Source organism: Protomyctophum bolini (assembly GCF_963924005.1).
Source record: "Protomyctophum bolini genome assembly, chromosome: 22".
Taxonomy (NCBI): Eukaryota; Metazoa; Chordata; class Actinopteri; order Myctophiformes; family Myctophidae; genus Protomyctophum; species Protomyctophum bolini.
Window position 1 is genome coordinate 17344110 of NC_137883.1, and position 15317 is coordinate 17359426.

At 41.0% G+C, this 15317-nt stretch overlaps 1 protein-coding gene across 4 annotated transcripts in view; it reads right to left on the reverse strand.

The window, feature by feature from the left end:
• Nucleotides 1-735: 735 nt before the first annotated feature.
• ssh1b (slingshot protein phosphatase 1b) overlaps nt 736-15317 on the reverse strand; it is a 29897-nt gene continuing 15315 nt past the window's right edge. For 3 of the 4 annotated variants that reach the window (XM_080756191.1, XM_080756192.1, XM_080756190.1), the window contains 12 exons: nt 14745-14809; nt 14342-14463; nt 13742-13810; nt 13124-13189; nt 10981-11175; nt 10786-10879; nt 10516-10644; nt 10199-10245; nt 8957-9103; nt 8366-8566; nt 7253-7913; nt 736-5735 (listed from right to left, as the gene is read on the reverse strand). In XM_080756191.1, coding sequence (XP_080612317.1) covers nt 5028-5735; nt 7253-7913; nt 8366-8566; nt 8957-9103; nt 10199-10245; nt 10516-10644; nt 10786-10879; nt 10981-11175; nt 13124-13189; nt 13742-13810; nt 14342-14463; nt 14745-14809 — 2504 coding nt within the window. In that variant the 3' untranslated portion in view covers nt 736-5027. Of the gene's footprint in view, nt 5736-7252; nt 7914-8365; nt 8567-8956; nt 9104-10198; nt 10246-10515; nt 10645-10785; nt 10880-10980; nt 11176-13123; nt 13190-13741; nt 13831-14341; nt 14464-14744; nt 14810-15317 lie in introns of those variants that run through there. The other variant, XM_080756193.1, reaches the window with a different exon arrangement.

Genomic DNA, 15317 nt, shown 5'->3' on the forward strand with positions numbered 1-15317 from the left:
GGCTCTAACTTCATTGACATGTTATCCTTTTTGAAATATTTAACTTAAAAAGTATTTTAATTAGGCTAATGTCCGGGTCATGTTTGATACAACTTATTTTTTGAGCAACATACTATATGACAAAATATAGATTAGGCTTAAGCACAATGACTCAGGAGGCAGCAAAATAAAGCATTGCTTTAGTTCATGCAGGACAAACATGCCCCACCTGTAATCAGCTCAGTCTGCTGATTGAATAAGTTTCTAATCAGCTTTACTCCACCACCCAAACCTCCACCTTTCTCATTCAGTGAGTGTATTCAAACAAAGTTGGGTTTGATTAAAGTTTCTATTTGAGAACAAACAACTCAAAATACACACATTAACTACAATTTATTTTAGTTAAGGTCTATTCAAGAAAATATCAAAAATAGCAGATCTAAGCTCATGACGTGTCGCGATACAAGCTTCAAGCTTGTAAGGTCTTCCATTTTTGAAACTTTTTAAAAGGTAAGAAAATAAGGGCCCGGACCTAGTGGTTTGGGCTGGGCACTTAGGCTCAATGTAGCCTGACAGCGCATTGCGGGTTCAAGTCCCGAGACCCGAGCGGACGGCCTTCTGTGTCTGATTCCGTTTCTCTAGTTTCCTGTTTCTCTTCATACTAATACTACTTAAAGCAGAGAATGAGCTTTCCAAAGTTATAGCATGCCATAACCATACTTTTAATTTGTTTGTGTTTGGAAATAAATGAACTGATTATGCAGAGAGGAAATGGTTTATTTCCATGATAAACATTGGACTGGACATCATTTTAACAAAATGTAAAAAAAAGTGCATTACACATTAACATTGCCAATGTACAGTACAGTGCACAAAGGTTAACAAAAAACAATTAATGTAACAAATTCTAACTCCCAGTTTCATGTTTAACAGTTTCCACTCATTCACTCAAAACCACTCAAGCTCTAATGCCGAGGGGTGATAATGACAACTTGTGCTCTAGCCATGCACGGTCACTTTACTCCCCTCTACATTTGTTCCGTTTCAATGTCTTCAACCTCTGGCCCTTAGTAGGATTGTCAGTTTGATGCCTGCTGCCCAAGAATAACATAATAAAAACAACTGGTTCATTGTCTACAACTCTAAATGCAGCCTAAAGACATTTTGGCTAAATTAGAGGTGCACCAAATCATGTTGTGCTGATGGCACGAGAACCTAATTATGAGTATATAACCAGTATCAATATGAGTTAATTATTAGCTAATTATTTCTATTGGAAATTGGAGGAAATGTTATACACACGGTTAAAAAGTAACACGTTGTAGTCATCATCCTATCCAAATTTAAATGTAATTAACAGATTTGATTCCAGCACCACCAATGTAAAAATATTTTTGTTGTCGTTGTCTGGCATTGGCTCATACAGCACATCACTAGTCTCAACAATGTCAATAGAAACTACATTGATAGGCTATTTATGAATGAAAGTCCATCAAATATACTGTATGTCCATGGGTAAGAGCTGCTGTTTATATGGTGTTGTGTAAAGTGTGTTTGCATACAGTACATGATGGGCTGAGAAATGCATGGTGATGAGTATGATTATTATCCTTTTTGATGAGTATGATTATTATCCTTTTTGGGCAGAGACCAAGTACACAGTAAAATCCTCTGTGTTAATTTAACTCTGAGACTGCACAAATGTACACTAGTGTACAAATACGCACTCATAAACAACGACTCAGCAAAGCCCACAATGCTGTATGATAGAGCTAAGGCCAAGGTTAAGGCACTTAAATACAAAACAAATTCAAACCATGGCAAACAACTGAAGGTAGTGCAACAATTTGTGGATAAACATAAGAGTAGCATTAGTCTTCAACAGATTGATGAACTGAGAACCGCTGGCTAATGCTTAATTAATAATCCATCGTATGATGGTGTTGGGCAATGAAAATAGCAGATCTACAAGAAGTTTGTAGTCGCTTTTTGGTGCACAACAGTGTCATACGACAAAGTATAAAACAGAATTAAATCTGACTCATATAATCCTAATCTATATATATCATAGCCATAACAAACAGGCCAGCATGTTGTTTTATAGCATGGCTTGATGATTCCTACTATACTTAATTTACTAAGTTACATCATGCTCATGTAACCACGTGAGGACAAACCGTAAATTTAAACCAAAACCAAATGATAATCTAAATATTACTACTCTAGCTGTGCTACAAAATAAAAAATACAGTATACAGTAGAGACCACATGGTCGAACAAAACTAAACAAATTGCATGAATTCTTTACAGTTGTAGCCAGCCTTTGATCTCTTCTTGTCAACATATTACTAGTGTAAAGCTTACATGTGTCTGCCCTGCACAAACCAAAGCCTTATTCAATATTATCTAGCACACCCAGCGTGCATTATGCAAAAACAGTGAAATATCAACAAACGGGGTAAGAATAAAAAATAAATAAAACGTGCATTATAAAGTAATACTCCATGGCAAAGAGAACTTTAGATTGGCTGCAAATTAGCTTTGTTAGGTGAATAAATGCACAAAATGAATAAATAAATAACTTCAGGTGCATTCATTAGTTATATTTTTAAAAATTATTTATAAATAAAATAAAATATGGCTCCATTAAAAATATTGGCACCCTATATTTCAGTAACTGCCAAAACCTATAAGAAAATATAATAAGAATAATTATTATTATTGAAAAAAAACAGCCTATTATGATATTCATGAATGTAAGCTTAATGGTGTTTGATGTTGAGAATCAACAACACTAGAATTTTTCCCTTTATATTTTTCAATTGCAAGGGTTTCAAATTATTCTGAATACCTTCAACACAGCGGATTTTTAGTAGTATCCAGTAAACAAAATAGGTCCTAATACTGATTATATGTTTGGAAAAGGAACAACATTATTACTACAGAAATGAGAGCAGATAATTCAAGTTCTGGTTTTGTCTGGAGTCACACTTTGTTGTGAAATGCTTAATCCAAAGTGCAAATAATATTATTTGTTTGTGTGCTATAGAAGGATACAGATGGAATACATTACAATGTTTCTGTTATGGCAACAACGTATTCCAAAAGCGCCTCGAAATGTGCATAAAGTAAAATAAACAGCAACTGAACGGTTGCATCAGAAAATTTTAAATTGTTCCCACTGTTAGAAAACAAGGCGTCTACGGCAATTGGATAACTGGCCAATACTAGACTTGTGCTCAAATGCTGGATATTCATAGGCCTATAGCCCACTGTCCAATGTCTTGCAGATCTATTATAGGGAAAGGAAGCTCAAAGTATTGTGTATGCATGTAAAAACAAGCAATACCTACACATGCACAAACCCTACAGTTTTATACTATATTGACCAGGTTCCCCCAGGGGTCTACATTTGGTCCCCTCTCACTACACCGATTCTCTTTGCCGAAAATAGCCATACACGCTCACAACACGCTGCATTACAACACCTTGTGAGCTTGTAGATCTGCTATTTTGGCCTATGGGTAATCAAAGAATACCACTAAATTCTATTAGGATATGCATGATGAACTGGATCTGACGGCATGATATGGCTTTGTATAAAGCTTGGCTGCAGAGAGTGAGCAACTCTTTTGGGCATACTATTCCAAGAATGAAAACTGAAACCTAAACTAGACGCCTGCTTTTTGATGTCATAATTCCACACCTGGTGGTTAAAAAAGAAAAGAAAACCATGATGACTTTATCGATACTCTTCTGTTTCAGTGCATGACCCATAAACATCCACAGCATGAGTTGAGAGTTGAGAAAAAAATTACCAATAATGCAATGCATTTCATTATGACTATAGTAGTATTAAATCTCAATTAATTCATAATATGCTGAAACATATGGGGATTTCTGCCCTAAAGCAAAAAGAGGACACATGTAACACTGAATGTCATGAGCAGACTATACTGAGAGCCATTTAGAAATGATTACAACGTCACATTTGAATCAAAGAGGTCAGGGTGAACCGGTCACTGAGGAGAGAGGCAAGTCAACAAAACAGTCTTCGACCAAAACAGTCTGAGATGCTTGTGTTCCGAGGTACATTACACTGCTTTACTTAAAGAGGCATATAAGTCCTCTTGAAAAAGATATTTCATATATATGATAAGCCTTTCTGTGACACAAAAGCAGCAACAGCAGGGGAGGGACGCCGATAATTGAGAATTAAATTATCGATGGTAATGATGTGAAGGGACTTTGAATGCAGTCAGAGACTCAATTGCAAAGATACAATGTTCTTCTTACCAATACTGTTTAGATTGACATACAGTACTCTGACAGAACAAAAATGAGTTACCCCATATCCTTTTTTCCCCCAAAATCAAAGTGCTATTCATAGATCTTTTGAGGGGAGATGGAAATCACCAAGCTGGTTGACTTTACACAACATCTCTGTTCTTTAAGCCACTCCTATCCTCAATCCTATTGACCAAATTGACACAGCAGGCATTTGATTTTGTTCATCATCACTCTAATGTGATGATCTAAGAGCAAAACAGCCACTGTGTCAGTATTATCAATGAACTTCTCTGCTGTACAGATATGCCATACCTGTCTGCTGACACAGCAACTGTAAGTGTACAGTCAGCTTGTACAGTCAGCTTGAGGAGCCTGACGGCATGGAAACAGGTGGCTCAAGACAGATCTGTTGACCTCAACCAGGTCTGATAGGAAGAACTGAGGCAACTACTGTACAATGTTTAAGCCACAAGTGCCCGGACTCAGGCTATCCATATTCACTTAGGTCTGAATCTCATGGGTGCTTCTGCCTGTTAAGAGTAAAGATTTGCAGTGACAACAAACATGGGACTAAATGTTACAGACCAGGTGTGAAAGTGTGACACCACAGTTGCAGTCATTTGGGAGGTCCATAGCTGTATCCACGTAATGTAGAGTGCAGCTAGTCTAGTCAGTGGGAGTTGGTCTCGTAGTGCCATGCTATATCACCCTCCACCTCCATCCCTGCATCCATGCCAGCCATGGTCAGACCTTATCTGTTAAGGCAGGGGGTCTACAGGGACCTGACCATCCCTGGCTAAACCTGAGAGCCTCTCCAGCTCCTCTGCCCTCTGTCGGACCAATCCCAGACCAAGTCCTAACCTCAGTGTTGGCATCTGCAGCTGAGCCAACGCCTGTTGCTGGAGCTCTGCTTCACCACCAGGGGGGGTGATCTCTGGCCCAACTGGCCTTGTTGTTGGCCTCTCTCCTTCCAGGTTGAGATTCAGGAGGGTAAGCTCTGTGAAGGCTCCTGTGCTCTCTCTGCCCTTCCTCAGCACACAATCGTTCTCCTCATCCACTCGTGGCTCGTCCATGTCTTCCGTCTCCAGTAAGCAGTGGCCATGAGACAGCTCCTCGCAGCTCATGGGCGACACTGCCCTTTGACGATAGGCCTCCAGGCATGCAACGGGGGCCGGGAGAATGCCCGGGGCGCAGCTCTCACAGCGGCAAAGGCGACTGCAGGGCTGGACGGCAGACCCAGCAAGGGCCTGAGCTGGCACAGAGGACAGAATCTGGGCTGGAGCGAAATGGGTGCCAGGCGGATCGATGGATATGGAGGGGACTGTGCAGTGGCGGGTGGGGTTAAGGCGATGGGTGCGGCCTCCTGCTGGGCGCTCACAGCGCCGCACTTGTGTCAGACGTAGGCAGTCTTTACAGGACTGGTAGGAGGGCTTCACCTTGAATGGGTTTCCTGTGCTAGCACTGTCCTAAACCCAGGAAAGGGAGAGAGAGAAGACATGGTCAGCCATGACAAACTACTGAAAGGTGACAACATTGAGTTAAATGGTAAATTTGCCGATAGTTAATTTGAATCCGAATCTGAGTCAACAGTGTGCTTTATGAGACAAGAGCTTGTGCTGTAAACTCGCCACCAGTGTACATAAAACTCAAAATGCAGCAATTTACATAGGCTGGAGATTTTGAAGAGAGAACACACTCTCAGCACACACTACAATGTGTTCACATGTTTATAATAACTAGAGCGGTGCCCGTTGGGCACTGGCCTACTTGGAACGATGCAAGTTGGAAATTAATTCCCCACCCAGTTATGCCCATATACTGTATGGAGTTCTTTGTAAGGCATGCCCAAATTTGTAGTCTATGCAGATGTTAGAACATCATTTTGATTGTCAGAAGAGGCCAGCTCCATATATGGAGAGCTAGGGGTGATCAGGTGTGATCAATTGGCTAATTTGGGCCCTGTCCAGAGCCTGGGCAGAGGGTTTGGTGCTGGTTCTGGACAACTGGCTATCCTAAGGACTTGACACCGGGCACTGCACTCCCTGTGGTGGTGTGGAACACGTGTATCAAACTTGAGGTCGGTGGGGAGAACGGTTCTCGAGTTACATGGATTACAGACGTACGTATGTCGTACGTACATACACACGTACAGAGACGTGGTGCATTTATAGACAGTTAGATAATCATAATAATAACTAGAACTGCACTCTGCCGAGTGCATACTTGCTTGTTGCACACTAGTAGGCCATAAATGGCCAACTAGTGTGCAAGCAGAGCGCGCAAGTACTTTCGACCACTGTAAACTTTCACATCTCAGTATCTCTGTGAAGGAACGTTTGAAATGTATAATCATTAGGTGTAACTATTTGCTACCTACCTACCTTTTTACAGAAAAATAAATCATTGATATGTGATGAAAAAAAAAGTATATAAACTGAATTAAAATATATTATACAGTATAATTATTTTATTACTTATTGTAAATTGTCAATTGTTTTAAATGTATTTCATTTTGGACTATAGTGATATTAATACTAAATCATGATCAGAGTAATATGTGTCTCTAACTTCAATTTCTGTAATAATACTTTCAAATTTGTTAAAATATACATGATCTAAAATACTTCCGAAATCTGTAGTTGGATTTGTATTTAATTGTTTAAAGCCTAATCTTGACATGAAGGTCTTTATAGTTCTATCTTTTTCAGTATAATGGTCTTCATTGAAATCTCCTATTATCATAATTGCAGAAGTCGGAGATGATAGATACTTTACCATGTTTTTGAGAAATGTGTTTAATTTCGAAAGGTCTGTTTTAGGTGATCTGTACATAAGAATGATATATAGATCTTTATATTTTACATGTATACATACGTGTTCTACTTTTTATTTTTTTGTTAAAAATCTATAATAAAAATAATAATATATATAATATATATATAAAAATACAAATACACACTACGTATGTATTTGCCCAACTCACGTCGAAGGCAGCAGGGCAGCTGCGCTTGGCAGCAAGGCGGTTGCTGTTGTTAGTATTGAGGTTTGCCAAACCCAATCGGCTTTCCTCCTTCCTCTCCATCTCCTCTCCCTCCTTCTTGCCGTCAGAATTTCCTGGAGTTTGGGCCAGCGCTGCCATCTCCTCTTCCTCTTTCTTTGCCTCCTCCTCATCCTCTTCTTCCAGAGTGCTGAACTCCAGCCTCAGTCTCATGTCCTCCAGAGGGTCGAGGCGGCCACAGGTCTGGGCAGCTGTTCCTGCTCCGGGTGGAACCAAATGGGCCATGGGGAAGCCTTCGTCCTCCAATAGAGCATCTCTCTCCACGTCCTCAATTTCAATAAATACCCTTTCCATACCCAGCAGAGGGGGGCCTCGCACCGGGGTTGAGGGCTCACTGTCCAGTGCAGAGTCCGACAACCGTCGGAAGTAGTAATTGTAGTTAAGGGGGTCAGGGGGTTCCACCTCCAGACCCATGCCCCTGCAGGGAGAGGCCCCACAGCCACCCCAGGCTTCCCCCTCCCGGGAGGAAGCCCTCAGCACTGGGGTCTCCTCTCCAGGGACTTCCAGGCCAGTGCACTGACCAGAGGCCTCTTCTGAGAGCTCCTCGTGTGCTTCAGGTCTCCACAACTTGTTGTGCCGCTGGTTACTGTGAAGCAGAAACAAGGATGCAAAGAGAGAAGTAGACTAAAATATAAAAACATTGTATTTTGCCGTGCTACAAAGCAACGTTGCGAGTTTACAAATCAAATGTTGTCAAAGTTTTCAAAATGTTAACCATGCCCAAAATAGGGACACCAGGTTCAAGGTGAAAAAGAACTAAAGGCTACCCTTTTCATAAACATTGTGCATGTGTATTATGCATGTACAGTCCAGCTAATGACCAATAACCTTACTGCATAAAGCACAAGTACAGTATGTCAGGGTTAGTAGCCCTGACCTTTGACCTGGTGCATATAAAGCCCACCACTGCACTATAGAGATTAAACAAGTTATGTTGTCCTTTGATAGTTAAGTCTAATTTAATGTATAAGTCTGTATGACAAAATCAGGCTGTACTGTAGGTGTAGTTGATGTTATAGAATCCACTGAATTGCTCACCTAGCATCCAGGATGCCCTCGTATTCTGCCAGCTGTCTCATAAAGCCAGCATTGGGCTGAGCTATACTTCTTTTCTGCTTGACGAAATTGTATGCTTTCTCCAAAGACCATCCATACTCCTTCATAGCATAGGCAATAACTGTAGAGGCAGAGCGGCTCACCCCCATCTTACAATGTACCAGGCATTTGGAGTGGTTCTTCCTGTGAAGCAAGTTAAATAATACACTCAAATCTTAGAATATATAGCCTATGTTAATTAATAATAGTATTAGTATTAATAGTATACAAATGAATCACGAATCACAAAGTTCAAGTTTCCTTTCTAAAATAAACAAGTTAGGATTTAATATTTGGGTGGCTCCCAGGTGGACAGGTATAGCAAAACTTTTCCATGATATATGGGCTACAACTGATCCAACCACCACCGACTCCAATTATAAAATGAAAGAAAAAAAATCAGGTCCATCAGTTTGAGAGATTAGCCCTCAGAAGAGTAAATTTGGTAAAATGTATAAGATCTCTCAGCTAAATTAACACTGAGGATTAGGCAGTGCAGTGGGTACCGTATGTCATTTTATTTGTGATTCTCACTTGGCTTTAACAATAAAGTTATAGGTGTCATTCCAGTGGGCCAGCAGGTCAGTGATGTCCTCATCATACACCCGGATGTTGTGGTAGGAGAATGTTCCTGGAAAGAAGTTGTCAATCTCCCTGGTGACGTTGAGGATGAAACCCACTCTGTAAACAAAACCAAAACCAAATGTGTCACTTCCATGCTGCCTTTTGTGAATAGTGTGGATTTATACAGTATAATACAGCCATACTCCTTTATTTTGCAATTGGCATACAGTATAGTTTACAATACTACTACTCTAACTTATTCCATCAGATTACATGGTGAACTTTGCCTGCTGTCTATAAGTATTTGTATGTCCTGCTGTTGCACTAATGCATGTCCTGTACAGTATGTGCCTTGTTGTGTTAGGCTTGCGTGTTTTGTTTTGTTGTTCAAAGCACCAGATCTAACAAAAAAACTGAATTTCCTGAACCTCAAGCCTGATTTATACACGATCGTATGATGGATTCTAAAATCTGCGTCCCCATAGACAGCATAAGCCAGTGGAATTTACATTTTCGTTTCTTTTCTGCACCCGAACCGGAGTCTTATGAGCACGTACAGGACACAGTTATGAACGGTAATCAATTTATATTAAAAAGGCGTGAAAAGGCGTCATCGGCGTGGAGAAACATTATGAAAAAATAGGCATCAAAAGGCGCAATTGGTGCCAGGTGAGTTAAGAGAGCTGAAACATATCTAACACTAATTCATCTAATATGGATGTTAAAAGTGCTGTAAGTGATATTGTTAGGTAAAAAACAACCGTTAAAAGTGAAAGCTCGTTAGTAATCATTGCTACAGATTTTTTGCTCAGTAACAGGGGTCTCTCCATCTATGAGCTTTATTGTGAAAAGAAAATACATTGAGGGATGACCCCTGACATTTTTCATTCAATCTCTCACTTCCGATTTCACTTGTTTATCCCGTATACATTCTCTTCTCTGATTGGCTGAAATTGGTATGTTTAGTTTACTAAAGAGCTGGAGAAACTGTTACTGAACAAGCTACTATTATGGCAATGATTGCGGAATGGTAGATTCCAATACAGAGCTACAGTATGTATCACTAACAACAAAAGAAACTCACAAAAATCACTTACACCACCTTTAAACTTTGTTGTTGACAAACATACTGTACATCATAGCAGATTTTAGAAATATTCAACGTATACTACTTATTTAGAACATTTCTGTTTTTGCATTCTATATTCTCACCCACAGTCCCGCAATTCTTCTAAGTTGGAGGCATTCCATTCAGACCCCTGGGGAGGTGTGGAGACACAAATCGATTAAGGTCAAATTGACCATGTTTGCTATAGTAAAGCTTAAAAGAGAAGACGTGTAAACAACACCAATGGTGTATGACGCAACAAGTTGCACACTGGTGTCAAGTACTGAAAATAGCAGATCTACAAGCTCACAACACATCACATCGCAAAACTATTTAGTGGCAGGATGAGGAGGAGAATGTAGTGTGGGAACACTCAACACGGATAGGGAAGAATAATGAATAAAACTAATGTTCTTCTCACCAGGTACAGGTGGTCAAATACAAGTGTGGGCTTGTCCATCTGACCCAGGATCAGCAGCATCTCATTATCTATGAACTCCTTGTATTCCGTGAGGTTACAGCTCATGTGCTGCTCCAGCTCAGTACGTATCTGAAAAGGTTGTAAGAGAGCATGTTACAGCAAACACCAGGCTCCAACAACATATCTAAATGTATATTAGATGAATATCTAATATACAGCAGATACAAATACTCCAACAACAAATGTAACAAACATGTATGCATACTGCACCTCTTTAGAAGTGACATTCTCCAGGTCTTGGAACGTCATGATACTGCGTAGTTTGGTTCTGATCAGACATTCTGTTCTCTCACGCTCTGTTGGCCTGTGTGCAATCAATCAAAACATTGCTGTTGATCCTCCATGTAATTTATACACAATATACATATGCATCGCATTTCAAATACAAGAAGCACAAGTCTTTACCGATCCACAAATAAGGCCGGTGAGTCAGGCCGTGTGGTCTCCAGATCAGTCATAGTGTTCCACTCGTTGACGCAGCTCTGCTCTGAGGTGATGCAGCTCTCATAGAAGCCCATCCAGGTGAGAGCCATTCCCCCTGGGAAGTAGTTGTACCTGCGTGACACCTCACAGACCTTATGGAGGATCTGTAGAGCAGACCTGTTGGACAAGGAGCAAAGGCTCAGCCGTGGCAACATTTTTCACATACAACATTTAAGCCTGCAGGTTTATACTTCATCACACAGCGGCTGCAATCTGTACATTTGATCTCCTACTCCGGGATTCAAACCTCCTGGGTCTTCCACGTGGGAGACCAATTCTCTACCTTTCAGCAAGACACAATCCCCTCTTGGCCAGGGGAGATATTGAGCATAATGAGCTTAATCAAGTAGTACTGATGAAGTAGACCTGACGAAGATGTGGCTGATACATCGAAACGTTGTCGCTTTTTTACTTGCACCCTGAGTCAATGGAGAGAATATTTTGAATGATATATATATGTTTTAATCAACAGAGCAACTATTGAAGATATCTGTAATTGGAGTTTCATCTAGGCAACGTAACCTGAACCACTACCAAAATTGAATTTGTTGTTTAGTTAAATGGCATTGGAATCTATTGGCTACTGCTCACGTTACCATGGGACATGTCCCGCCCCTTTTTTTTTACCAGAAATAAATCACATGGCAAATTAAATGGAGCATGACATTGGGCCTTTAAGCATTGGGCTTCTACTGTATATGACTTATAATCTACCTATTCTATATCTCTTCTCCAGGTGGCCTTGGCAATATGTTATCAAATAAGTGTGATAGGAAACCTCACTGCAATGAATGAATAAGGTCTACAAGCAACAATAGTTTTCAATATCGCTGACCCAAATCATCACCCAACAGGGTGGATTTGAACCCCTAAACTCCTCGATGGTGGTCAGATACTTTACCTCATGCCACTCGAGCACCCAATGAAATAATTTATTTTAACTAGAAACTGAAAAAGTGCTCATTGGCGCCTTGTTATTGTGGCCTCCTGGTGGTGCTATAATAGGCCATTGTGAAAAGGGTGCCATTTCTTCTTACGCCTTTGATGGCAATTCAACATTCAAAGTGATGATTTGAGGCATTTTGTTCCAAAAATGTGTTTTGCAAAAGTCCACCTGCTGGTGGCGCTATAACAGGCAAATGTGAAAAGGGTGAGATTTATTGGCCTAGTAGGAATGTGCGTGCAACATTTGCCTCAAATTGCACTGTGTTCATGATTTGAGACATTTTGTTCAAAACGGGCCAATCCTTCAAACTTTGGAAGCCAATGTAAAAATCGCAAATCGGCCTGTTAGCGCCACCATGAGGCTGATTTTCTGATTTTCAAGTGGCATTTTGTATTCGGCCTAGTGGGAATGTGCATGCAAAATTTCACATAAATTGCATGCTGCGTTCATGATTTGATTTCAAAACGGACCAATCCTGCAAACTTCAAAAGGCAATGAAGCCAATGAACAATGGGTGTTTCTAAACGTCACTCATATCATAATGAGTGATGTTGGTCTGTCTAAATATGAAACATGAGTGTGTACTGCTGTCTGTCATTGTATGACATCATTGTTATATCACTGTTATTGTGTTCTGCTGTATGAACTGTTGTCTGTACAGTGCTGTGGAAATGAATTTATCTGTATGGTAGAGTATGTTAATACAATATAACTAAGCAGGCCGGCACCATTAGCCTAATGGAAAAAATGTCAGCACTTGCGCAGAAAACCAGGTTCCAATCGGAGATAGAAAAAGAAAGTACATTGGTTCAGCTGTAGAGTGTTTGTCCAGTAACAGGTGTCTCCCCATCTATCCAGCTCTTTAGTAAACAGAAAATACATTTTCTGGTCGGAATACGAATTGTATCCATCAGGACAGAGCTTCCTGAGCTTTTTCTCTCTCTCTGGATACAATTGGCATCCCGACCTTAAAATATATTTTCTGTTTACCTCTAATACTGATCAATGAAACACTGGGTTGCCATTGGAAAATAAAGCTGTTTAACACCACAAAATATCACTTACACCATGCACCTTTAATATCCAATAATTCCACAACGAGGGAATGAAGCGACTCACCACATGGCCTGCACAGACACAGGCTTGAAGACATGTGTCCGTCCTGCTGTGTTTACACTGAATCCTCTGGAGACAAAACGGGGGAGACGGGAGATGAGGGTGAGTCTGTACAGAGAGACTGTATACGCAGGGAGACAGAGTGCTGTAGTAGGAACACAAACACAGGCTGCGTGCTCCGCTGGTTCACACGGCCACCATTCAGGACACAGACTAGTGGAATATTCTGCCCATACACACTCGCACACAGAGGGACCACTTTCACAGGTCAGCAAGAACTCAGCTGACACACGTTAGAGTCAAATTGACTGCAAGTAACTCAGTCACCGGAGGTCAGTAACACTGGGGTAAAAATTGGGGAGTAAAACTGCCAGTTAATTCCTCCCCACAGACCCTCGGTCCAAGTCCTACCGCCCAACACTCCTTGCTGACAGGTGCCGCCCCAGCCCATTGGAGTACATGCAGTGACAAATATCAACCTCCAGCTTCATTCCCCTGAACACCAGCCAATTGTGTTCTTAGACGCTCTAGAACAGGGGATCTCCAGCTAAAGTGTTTGGGAGTCACTGCTGTGTTTTCTGTAATCTATGGGAGAGAATATTTACATAAATTCATACTCACCCATCTCCATCTAAATGTATGTTGGCATCACTCCACAGTGGCAGCACCATCCCAATAGAGCAGCTTTTACTGAGAACAATAAAGATGACCTTTTTGTAAAAATAATAATAATAATGTCAGATTCAGTGTACTCTATTAACACTCAGTTATTTAAACCATTAAAGTATAGCACCCAATCGATTTATAGCAACGGAGCACTTCTACCGACGGACCGGATGTTATGCCGGATGTGAAGACAACAACGGATGCGATCGACAACAACGGGAGGTAACGCGACTAGCGATTGGACAGCGGGGGCCCGTCTAACACATGATCTTAGAATTGGACGGGATGATTTAGACCGCGAGTTATTAACGTTTTAAGATTTTCGTTCTCGTCGGCTAAACAGGGGGGGAACATTTTCGATGACGTCTCACTGTTGCGCAACATTGAGGATTGCGCAAGAGTCGCTCCTAGGTTGTGGAGCGATGCGATCGGTTTTCATATCAATAAACTTCGTCTTTTGGATAAAACTTTGTCTTGGGCGCTGGGTGTTACTAATAGAAAGGACGGTGAACTTCGTCCTGGACGATTGGGGTGTTAAATTAGGCTTAAAGCTACCTGTCCTTATCAGTGAAGTCCATCCCTAGTAGAATGCTTTCCTCTGTGTCTTGGCGCCCGCTGGTATAGACTACCACCATGTAGCGCACACGTTCCGACCATCCAGTCTCCAACCGTACAGCCTGTGGAAGAGAAGGAATATTTAGCGAGAGGCTGCACTTGGCAAGACATCTCAACGGTACATATCTAGAATGTACTAAGGTTGATGGCGATACTTGCAGTTGATCTACTACATAAAGTTCAAGATGTGTGTGTGTGTGTGTGTGTGTGTGTGTGTGTGTGTGTGTGTGCGTGTGCGTAAGTGCATGACCAAAATGGACATGCCAGAGGTCAGCATAAATCTGCATTGTTAACCAGAGAGAGATGGAGGGAGGGAGAGGGAGTGTGTGTGTGTAATACTGACCAGTTTAATACGGTCCTCAGACCGGAGTATCTTGATCATGACCTGCAGGTGTTGAGGTAAATCGCCTGAAAATAAACATTATGCATTAACATTTATGCTGCACTTCCAGGAAAAGCTTCATGAACTCTAAATGAGTGCATTCACTATACTGTAGGTGCAAAGTAAACCGTACAAGCTAGTGTCCAAATAATTTGGTTCAATTTGCACTGTCAGTGTTGAATTAACACTGAGGGGTTTAAAGTGCAGATAGGGGTCCCAGAGTTACATCAAATGGGTAATCCATCGCCCAATGCCGTCCTTGAAATGAAAAAGATTGAGAATGACAGTACTATTATCCAAAAACAATTACTGTGTAGCACATAATCACAAACTACAGGCAAGTCCAGTCAAGCTTGGTCTGCTCAAGTACCATGTTGATGACCTGTTGTCTTTTCTTTCTTTTTTCTCTTCTTTTATTTTAAATGACATGATATTTCACATCAATCCATCCATCTTCTACCGCTTATCCAGATTTAGTTGCAAAGGAAACAGTTCCAGATGAGAATCCCAGACAGTGCTTTACCGAGCCACATT